Source organism: Triticum dicoccoides, chromosome 2A (assembly GCF_002162155.2).
Source record: "Triticum dicoccoides isolate Atlit2015 ecotype Zavitan chromosome 2A, WEW_v2.0, whole genome shotgun sequence".
NCBI lineage: Eukaryota > Viridiplantae > Streptophyta > Magnoliopsida > Poales > Poaceae > Triticum > Triticum dicoccoides.
In genome coordinates, this window is record NC_041382.1 from 529,628,268 (window position 1) to 529,639,019 (window position 10,752).

At 48.4% G+C, this 10,752-nt stretch overlaps 1 protein-coding gene across 1 annotated transcript in view; it reads right to left on the reverse strand.

Moving 5' to 3' along the window:
• LOC119355195 (probable L-ascorbate peroxidase 7, chloroplastic) overlaps nucleotides 1-9,561 on the reverse strand; it is a 27,095-nt gene extending 17,534 nt beyond the window's left edge. Inside the window, exons 1-5 of the mRNA XM_037621976.1 lie at nucleotides 9,307-9,561; nucleotides 9,090-9,218; nucleotides 7,946-8,066; nucleotides 7,754-7,854; nucleotides 7,569-7,656 (exon numbers count right to left, since the gene is read on the reverse strand). Coding sequence (XP_037477873.1) covers nucleotides 7,569-7,656; nucleotides 7,754-7,854; nucleotides 7,946-8,066; nucleotides 9,090-9,218; nucleotides 9,307-9,474 — 607 coding nt within the window. The 5' untranslated portion in view covers nucleotides 9,475-9,561. The remainder of the gene's footprint in view (nucleotides 1-7,568; nucleotides 7,657-7,753; nucleotides 7,855-7,945; nucleotides 8,067-9,089; nucleotides 9,219-9,306) is intronic.
• Between the last annotated feature and the right edge of the window lie 1,191 nt (nucleotides 9,562-10,752).

A 10,752-nucleotide genomic window follows, 5' to 3' on the forward strand; every position in this document is an offset into this window, starting at 1 on the left:
ACTCAGGTTGGTCGCCTCATAACCACTCGGCCGTCCCGTGCGTCGCCACTCAGGTTGGTCGCCTCATAACCACTCGGCCGTCCCGTGCGTCGCCACTCGGTTGGTCACCTCATCACCACTCGGCCGCCCCGCGCGTCGCCACTAAGGTTGGTCACCTCATCACCACTCGGCCGTCCCGTGCATCGCCACTCGGTTGGTCACCTCATCACCACTCGGCCGCCCCGCGCGCCTTCAGACAGCTAAGTCACTTTACATTCTGTTATTTTCGTCTTCCCAAGTATTCCATAATTCACACATCACGTTCACTCGGAGGCCACGCCACCAAGTGTACCTCTACGCTCGGTTGCTTATTTTCACATACTTGCTTAGTACTGGTTATGTGACTCCCAAGTCCAACTTCCATTTTTTCGCATACATCATTTACGAACACCAGGTATCGTTCTTCATTTCGAGTTTGCATCGGTCCTCCTGGGCTGCAACTCAATCGAAACACTACACTTCCGTTTTATTTGAGCTAGTATCCCAATGAGTTCAGTCGGATCCGCCGCTTCGACAAGTTCGAACGGATCCTTCGGTCTTTCAGACTCTTGCTGGTTAACCGGCAAGCCCCTTGCACTCCCAGCGGGTGTCTATGGGTGTTATTCACACAAATCATTTCAGCACACATCAAATTTCCTCAAGAAATTATTGTGTTGACTTGTGCCATTTTTTACACAAGTTACGCGATCACTCGACAGCCTTACGCGCCAACTTCATCGCTGCTCGGACTCGGTCACCATACTGATCCTAGCGCACCACAACACTGACCTTGTCCCTCTGTTGACTTCAAACACGTCCGACCAACCCCTCTATGAAATTCTCTTCATTGTATCAATGATATAGACCTCGTCGGGCATGAGACAGATAAGTCCCTTTCATAATTAAACTTCACACTTCACTCTTTTGCGAGTTTGCCTCTTTCGAGCATCACTCGGAAGCTTCTCCTTATCTTTACCCAAATCCGACTCGATGAATTGCAAATCATCCATTCAAGACTATATTTCTCATATTCCGGCATGTCCGTTGTCGAAGCCTGTAGTATGCTCGGGGGCTACGCCGCACTCGGAGGCTGCACCTCATTTGAAATGACACTCGCCTGAGTGGTCAAGTACTTCATCACCAGTTAGATCCTTCACTTCAACAAGTGCATTCGATCCGCCACTTGGACAAGTTTTATAATCACCCAGATGCTCTACACACCATCTTCTTTCCTACTCAGACTCAGTTGTCACGACGGTCTTGTTGCGTCGCAACCACACCAAACTCGTCACTACATAAGCTTCGAAAGCATTCGACTAAGTCCTCCGAGGACCATTTTCACCGTCCGGTGACACACGACTTCGCCTTAGCCGCTTCGCGCGCCGCCACTCGGTTGTGCACGTCTTCACCACTCGGCTGCCCCGTGCATCTTCACTTGGCTAGATATGTAGTCCTACATTCGACCACTTCACACGTCATCACCATTCGGCCGCCCCACGCGTCGCCACCCGGTTGCGCGCGTCTTCACCACTCGACCGCTCCGTGCATCGTCACTCGGTTGTACACATCATCGCCCTTCTGCCGCCTCGCGCGTCACCATCAGTTGGACATGTCTTTACCTCTACACCCCCAACACGGGAACGGCTAAGTTACTCATATGGTCAAACCTCATATCACACTCTGTAGCAAGTTTACCTCCTTCGAGCATCACTCGGGGGCTACGCACGGCAGTTGGCCATGTCACCCTCAGAGGTTACGCCCATTTGGTCAACCTGTTGATCACATCAGGAATATTCTTCTGACCATACATGCTCGGTTCGCCGAAGATCTATAAGTGAAGCACGTCCACTTGGATAAATACCCCTTTCATGCAAAAGGGTAAAAATGAAGCACCATCACTGAATCGTACATGCTACCTTACTCGTCGAACATCGTTCGTACAACCACCTCGTTACGCATCCATCCGATTGCACGGATTTAATGACACGCCCATACTCAGATCACGAGTTAAAACTCTCCCGAGAGATGAACGAATGTCACCAAGTTGCTCCTCACAGACACTTACCTCGATTAGTCGGGAAGCATGGTGCCGGAATCCATTGAGATTTTGTTCAAACCTTGGTTGTGAAAGCGCGGCGACATGTACCGAGTATTTCTGTAATCACTCGGACCAAACTGTGTCTTACACCAACTCGTTCTGCAAAATCGCAATCGATTCGAGGGCTAATGTCGGGGATATACATAACAGGTAGGCCCACGAAGGGTCGAAATATCATGAAGCATGGGGTCCACACAACATGTGGGTCCAGGTCAATTTCATACAGACACACTATCCACTCGGACAAGCAGCATACTATCCACTCGACCAAGCAACATACCATCCACTCGGATGACGGTTCACCACTCGACCGTACGACTCACTCGGATATACGAAGACCAGCAGGCAGCAAGGCAGTCGGCATCTTTCTAATAGTGAGGGCTTAATAGCGGGCTGGCATTATGGCATTCATACCCCACTTTGTAACATAGGAGGTGAGGGGGTGGCGCACTCTATATAAGCCACCCCCCACCACTAGACTTGGGGGGGCTTTTTCTTCCACCTCTCTCTCTTTTCACCATTAGTCTCAGGACTTAGCTCAGGCATGGGGATCCGTTCCTCTCTCTCACACACATATTGTAATCTCCGGATATATACTCAGATAAAACAAAGCCTCTCCGGAGCACGAGACGTAGGGTTGTTATCTCCACCGTGAGAGGCCCGAACTCGCTAAAACCACCGTGTCACCCATATGCATCTCGATAGATCATGCTCCGTTCTCCTACCCCTCTCTTACTGTCAGACTTAGAACCACGACAGACATAACACGACTTATAAGGGCGGGGGTGTCCCCTCCTAACAGGCTAGTCTTTTGGGGGGAGAGGGCTCAAGGCCTTTCATAAGTCGGTGTTGCTCTCCGGTTGGGCCTGGTTGACGCATGTGGGTCGGAAACAATGGTGATAGTGGACCCGGGATTTGTGTAACAGCCTGGCATAGTGCTTTGGTTCTCTTTATTTTTGATGGTGGCCGTGGTGTGGCCTAGAGGAGGTGCAGGGCCTGTCTCGGTGGAACATTGCCCTTCGGCACGTTCTGTGGCTCTCTTTGCCGCGACGTGGCTAGGCAGTGGGATGCCCTTCAACGGTGGTTGCGACTTCCTAGCTCTTCAAGGTGCAGAGTGATCGCAGGGCAGCCGGCAACTTCTTCTCTACGTCTTCTCGGTGACGGATCTCCTTTTGATTGGTTCAACAAAGCTTGCTTCCGCTCTTCTCGGTCCAACTAGTGGTGTTGGGTGCTAAGTTATTGGTGTTGGCTGCTTGTCGTAGCTCTTTTCTGGTTATTCTTCTGTTCTTTCTTGTGCCTTCTTGTGTGTGTTGGTTGCTTTCTGTTGTACCTAATGTCTTGTATCGTTCTCTTATATATAATGAAAATGGTTCAGGCCGGCGTAAGCCCGCCGTAGCACCGTATATATATATATATATATATATATATATATATATATATATATATATATATATATATATATATATATCACGTATCATGACATATCTCCTAATCCCCTAAATTGAGGAGAATCGATATTATTGTGATCTCCCATTTATGGTTAGGATTGTAATATTTGTCTGTATATTAACATGCAATGGAAAAACCCCAAGTGTGGCAAACCTTCCAAAACGCTTTCATGGTATCAGAGCATGGATCTCACCACCCATCGCATCATCATCTCTCGCCACGTTGTTTTCAATGAGATGACTTTTCCCTTTGCCTCCCCACAGCCTCCCATTGCTACCACATATGATTTCCTCGACGACGACAACACCTTGCACATTGTCGTCCGCCCTCCCCAGGTCACCACACCTGCACCCCCATCACCGCGCACCCCACCCTCGTCGCACGCCCCTCCAGCGCCTATTCATCGCACGCGCAGCACCTCCGACATCCATAAGGTACTCACCGGTTCCTACCTCTGCCCGTCCTGCTCTCAAGGATCCCAACTGGCTTGATGCAATGACCGCGGAATACCGCACACTCCTCAGCAACAACACTTGGAATCTTGTGCCACCGCCTCAGAACGCCAATATCTTCTCCAGCAAGTGGGTGTTTCGCCACAAGCTCAAGCCCGACGGCTCCCTCGACCGCTACAAAGCACATTGAGTGCTTCGCGGTTTTTCTCAAGAGCAAGGCATGGACTTCGACGAGACTTTCAGTTCGGTTGTTAAACCGGCCACGGTGCGCATCATACTCTCCATCGTGCTCTCTCTCAATTAGGAGATCGACAGCTCGACGTTAAGAACGCCTTCCTCCACGACTCACTTGCTGAGGTCATCTACTGTCGTCAACCCACCGGCTTCCTCGACTCTACTCACCCCGAGCATGTCTGTCGGCTGAACCATTCGCTCTACGGTCTCAAGCAGGCTCCTCATGCGTGGTACCAGCGCTTCGCGACCTTCATCACCTCGATTGGCTTCACGTGTTCACGCTCAAATACCTCATCGTTCGTCCTCCAGTGTGCGGAAAGCACGACCTTCCTCCTTCTCTACGTGGACGACATCGTCCTCACCGCCTCCTCGACAGGATCACGACCTCTCTCTGCTCCAAGTTTGCCATGACCGACATGGGCACTCTCCACTACTTCCTCGGGATCGCGGTCACCCGCGACTCCTTCGACATGCACCTCTCGCAAGCCAAATACGCCGGGGAAATTCTAGACAGGGCCGGCATGACTGCTTGCAAGTCCGCCACAACACCGGTCAACACGTCGCCAAAGTTCGCTGCCACCGCCGGCCCTCCCGTGGTCGATCCCACTAAGTACTGGAGTCTCGTCGAGGTTCTGCAGTACCTCACCTTCACGCGACTCGACATCGCGTATGCCGTTCAACAGGCATGTCTTCGCATGCACGACCCTCGTGAGCAGCACCTTGCGGCCATCAAGCGCATCTTGCGCTCCGTCAAGGGCATGCTCTCATGGACTCCAGCTCTACTCATCTTCACCGGACTCCATGGTCACCTACACTGACGCCGACTAGGCTGGTTGCCCCGACACTCGATGCTCTACGTTAGGCTTCTGCGTCTACCTCGGTGACAACCTCGTTTCTTGGTCGTCCAAGCGGCAACACACGGTCTCTTGCTCTAGCGCCGAAGCCGAGTATCGCGCTGTGGCCTGAAGGAAATATGCCCTAGAGGCAATAATAAAGTTATTATTTATTTCCTTATATCATGATAAATGTTTATTATTCATGCTAGAATTGTATTAACCAGAAACATAATACTTGTGTGAATACATAGACAAACAGAGTGTCACTAGTATGCCTCTACTTGACTAGCTCGTTGATCAAAGATGGTTATGTTTCCTAGCCATTGACATGAGTTGTCATTTGATTAACGGGATCACATCATTAGGAGAATGATGTGATTGACTTGACCCATTCCGTTAGCTTAGCACTTGATCGTTTAGTTTGTTGCTATTGCTTTCTTCATGGCTTATACATGTTCTTATGACTGAGATTATGCAACTCCCGTTTACCGGAGGAACACTTTGTGTGCCACCAAACGTCACAACGTAACTGAGTGATTATAAAGGTGCTCTACAGGTGTCTCCGAAGGTACTTGTTGGGTTGGCGTATTTCGAGATTAGGATTTGTCACTCCGATTGTCGGAGAGGTATCTCTGGGCCCACTCGGTAATGCACATCACTATAAGCCTTGCAAGTATTGCAACTAATAAGTTAGTTGCGGGATGATGTATTACGGAACGAGTAAAGAGACTTGCTAGTAACGAGATTGAACTAGGTATTGAGATACCGACGATCGAATCTCGGGCAAGTAACATACCGACGACAAAGGAAACAACGTATGTTGTTATGCGGTCTGACCGATAAAGATCTTCGTAGAATATGTAGGAGCCAATATGGGCATCCAGGTCCCGCTATTGGTTATTGACCAGAGAGGTGTCTCGGTCATGTCTACATAGTTCTCGAACCCGTAGGGTCCGCACGCTTAACGTTCGTTGGCGATATAGTACTATATGAGTTATGTATGTTGGTGACCGAATGTTGTTCGGAGTCCGGGATGAGATCAGGACATAACGAGGAACTCCGGAATGGTCCGGAGATAAAGTTTGATATATGGGATAATAGTGTTTGGTCACCGAAAGGGTTCTGGAATTCACCAGAAGGGGTTCCGGATGTTTCCCGAAATGTTTGGGTACGAGAACACTTTATTTGGGCCAAAGGGGAAAGCCCACAAGGTTTTTGGAAAGCGTAAAAGGAAGTTTTGCGGAGTCCAGGGGCCAGACGCCAGGGTCCCTGGCGTCTGGGTCCAGACGCCGGGAACCCTGGCGTCTGGCCCTAGAGTCCGAGAAGGACTCTTGCCTTTCGGGTGAAACCGACCTTGTGGAGGCTTTTACTCCAAGTTTTGACCCCAAGGTTCAACATATAAATAGAGGGGGGCTAGCACCCAAGACACATCAAGAAACACCAAGCCGTGTGCCGGCAACCCCGTCCCCTCTAGTTTATCCTCCGTCATAGTTTTCGTAGTGCTTAGGCGAAGCCCTGCGAAGATTGTTCTTCACCAACACCGTCACCACGTCGTCGTGCTGCCGGAACTTATCTACTACTTCGCCCCTCTTGCTGGATCGAGAAGGCGAGGACGTCACCGAGCCGAACGTGTGCAGAACTCGAAGGTGCCGTGCTTTCGGTACTTGGATCGGTCGGATCTTGAAGACGTACGACTACATCAACCGCGTTGATATAACGCTTCCGCGAACGGTCTACGAGGGTACGTAGACAACACTCTCCCCTCTCGTTGCTATGCATCACCATGATCCTGCGTGTGCGTAGGAATTTTTTTGAAATTACTACGTTCCCCAACATGGCCAACGCCGTCGCTGAGGCTAGTTGGATTCGGCAACTTCTCCACTAGCTTCAGCGCCATCTACATGTCCATGAACCCTGTTCAGCGCCGTCCCCTCCTGCTATAGTTGTGTTCTGCGACAACGCCAGCGCCGTCTACATGTCCATGAACCCTGTTCAGCATCAGTGCACCAAACACATCGAGACCAACCTCCACTTCGTTCGCGATCGTGTCGCCATGGGTCAAGTCTGCGTGCTACATGTCCCCTCGTCTCACCTGTTCGCCGACATCTTGACGAAGGGATTACCGTCGCCGTTGTTTCTGGATTTTCGGTCCAGTCTCAACGTCCGCTCTCCTCCCGTTGTGACTGTGGGGGAGTGTTAGACTAATATGTCACGTATCGTGACATATCTCCTAATCCCCTAAATTGAGGAGAATCGTTATTATTGTGATCTCTCCCATTTATGGTTAGGATTGTAATATTTGTCTATATATTAACATGCAATGGAAAAGCACAAGTGTGGCAAACCTTCCTAAACGCTTCCACAAAGCAGTCGGGGGATGTTTCGCATCTTTGAAACATATTTACAAACTCAAAGATGAGAGAGAGAGAAGGATATACAGAACACAACGAGCTGGAATGTGCAGTGAACAAAATTTCTAACCAGGAAGCTTCCCTTCAGGTGGACACTGCTCAGGTCCTGTGACATCAACCCGTCCATATTTCATTGGAATCTTTGGGCCACCAGCTTCCTGGTACCAGATTGAGAAATGTAAGGAAATTAGGTTTGAATACAGTATTGATATATTAATTCTAACCTAGACAGATATAGTGAGGGAAAGGTCAGACCTCAATTGCTGTAGCACTTGCCAACTGGAATAAATCCGCATAAGTTATACTGGGGTATTTGTCCTTGATCGGTTGCACAAGCTTTAGAGCATTTACCAAACCTTTAAGGATACCCGATCAGGACTTTCAGTTACTAGCTGTTGACATAGGAGGAGCAAAGAAATGTACTGGTGAAAATCCAGGTAACTGTACCGGCATTGGCTCCATGCTTTAGTTCAACATCAAATCTTAAACTTCCATTAGCTCCACCTCGTTCTGGCCAGTCCTTAATATTTTTGTCATATGTGCCAGAATCATGCCAACCCAAACGAACCTTGATGCAGCAAACAAATAACAATTAATAATCTTGGAACAGAACGAGGTGGTAAAACCAAAGATTATTAGAATGGTAAAACCAAAGCAAAAATGGCCCTGTTGCACTAAGTAGTTGCATCAAAATGGAAAGTTTCACTTCTATGATTTTTCGTTTTGAAAAGTTCCAGTGGACAGTGCTTATTTGGACAGATGGCATCCCTATCTATGCCTTAAGCTTTTATGACTGCCAACTGGGAAGAAAATATCAAAGATTGTTACTGACAAGGATAAACTTCCTATGACCATACAAAGGTAAAATACAAGAAAATGCGGTATATAACAAATTAAAAGAGAGGTCTGCATAAAGAGTGCAGTTGATAATGCCCTTCATTTGTGTAATGTCGATGCAACATTTGTTACTATGACATAACGTTCATAACAGAAGGGTTATTGTGCAAGGGTGAGGCTGTCTAGAAATTCCCTTCCCCAGACCCCACCTTGTGTGGGAGCTTTCAGCACTGGGTGCACCCTTTTACATAAGGTTCATATCAGACAATGCCCTTTAAATACTCTGCACGTTTGATGGCTAAGTAACTGAAATCTTCTCATATCCTGATTGGTCAAATCTCTTCACACTTCATTCTATTAAATTACAACAAATGTCTCATGTGTAACCATAACCTTTTCAGTATAGTAGGGCTAAGCTCCATACATAAAAAAAGGAAGCATATTAAGCTCCACAGTGAAGAAATGGAACTCGATGGGCCAATGGACGCTAGAGCCTGGCACAAATAACACAAGAAAATCACTTGACACAGAGTCTAATTCAGAAAAGTTGTTGCGGTTTGACCAGTGGAAATATATGTTGGCAAGCCTTTTTGAGAGGCAAACTGTCTAAGCACTTTATGATGTTAAAATCCCAGCACTGCTCTAAGGATCGAATTCACCTTACTGTCCTAATTGACGACGCTGTTGCAAGGCATAAATTTCCTAGTAGTAGCCTAAAAGCGCGCCATCGCCGTGTCGCTATGAGGTACCATACCAGGATGGGGTGGCAGTGGGTTGTGTTGAGCAGCTCCCTGATGTCCTCGCGCGCGGCCTTCAGCTGTGCCGCGTCCGACGCCGCCGCCATGCACCTCACCGATCGCCCCCTCCCCGCCGACTTGGCCTTCTGCGATCACGCACATAACCAAACACAAGTCAGCAACAAGAACATTTGGGTCCAAACCCTGGGCCGCCCGAACCTAATCGACACCGACCTGGGAGGGCCGAGAGGACGCGGCGCGGAGGCTGACGAGGCGGAGAGCCGGGGAGGACGAGGAGGGGAAGAAGGCAGAGCTGGATGGCCTGGCGCGGCGGCCGGCCGGCGAGGGGCCGGACGGAGCGTCGGCGCGGAGGGTGGCGGCTGCGGCGAGACGCTCGGCCATGCTGGTGGGTTGGTGAGAGTAGACCGTAGGCCGTGGGCCTTTGGAGTGAGGGAGGAGCTGCGGGTGGTTGACTGCTTTGAGAGGGAGGGCCAGCTCAGCACGGCTCCTGGGTTTTGAGGGGGTTTTCCTCGGCTCTTGCAGTTGGTGTCGCGGGCTCGGGGTCGGGGAAGAGGTTGGTTGGTCAGAGTGGACTCATGAGGACGAAACTTGTGACCTTTTTAGCGAACTAAATCACGAATTGATCTCGTTTTGGAAAGAATTTCGTTTCTGATTTTTTTTGTCACGCCAACATCCTTGACGTCTGGTTCGCACGGGAGACGCCAGGGTCCTCGGCGTTTCGCACTGGCCACACTTGCCCACATGGCACCGACACTACAAAGTCGAAACACCATAAATTCTGGCGTTTGGGTGAGACGGCATAGGTCTTGGCGTTTGGTCCTAGTTCACGTAAACAATAAAAGGTGCATGCATCATTCTTGGAGTTACTTCAGTCCTGGTTTATTGGTTCCTTTTATGATTTTTTCTAAATTTTGACTAAATATTTAACTAACAAAATGTTAGTGCATGTCAACAAAAATTATATCGTTGGATTCGTATTTGAACATAGTTTTCAATCATGTAATTTTTTATCAAATGCATGAATATTTTATTAGTTAAATTTATGGTCAAAATTTGGCATATGTTATCATGGGGACCAATAAACCAGGACGAAGGTAGTAATTTTCTTAATTAACTCTCACAATTAATGAGTTTCAAAAGAAAAAACTCTAGTAGTAATTCATGCCAACCAACGCTAGAGCATGCGCAGTTATCTCGTCCTTATTGGATATCATGCACCCAATAGATAAGAAGGAGAAAATCAAGGGAATAATTGCCTTGAATTTTACGACTAGTACAATATGAGGTGATCTTTTACCATAATTGAAGGGCTCCGGTTGGCTGTTGCTACGTTCTAATATTCTCATCAATTGCGTCTTGATTTTGATGTTTTATTGGTTGGCAGGCCTAATAAATCCGTACCAAAGATAGTAGAATTGTAATTTTCTTTTTGCACATTAATTAATGTCAATATTGTATATGTTAACCTATTAACCTAGTGGCCAGTGACAGCTCGTATTTTTTTGCTTGTTTTTGGCTTTTTAGAAAATCAATACCAGATGAAGTCTAAACACGATGAAACTTCACGGTGTTTTTGTCTGAATCAGAAGGGACCCTAGTAGGTTCGGGAGGAGGCTAGAAGACCTATGGGAGAGCCGCGAGCTCACAGGACACGTCTTA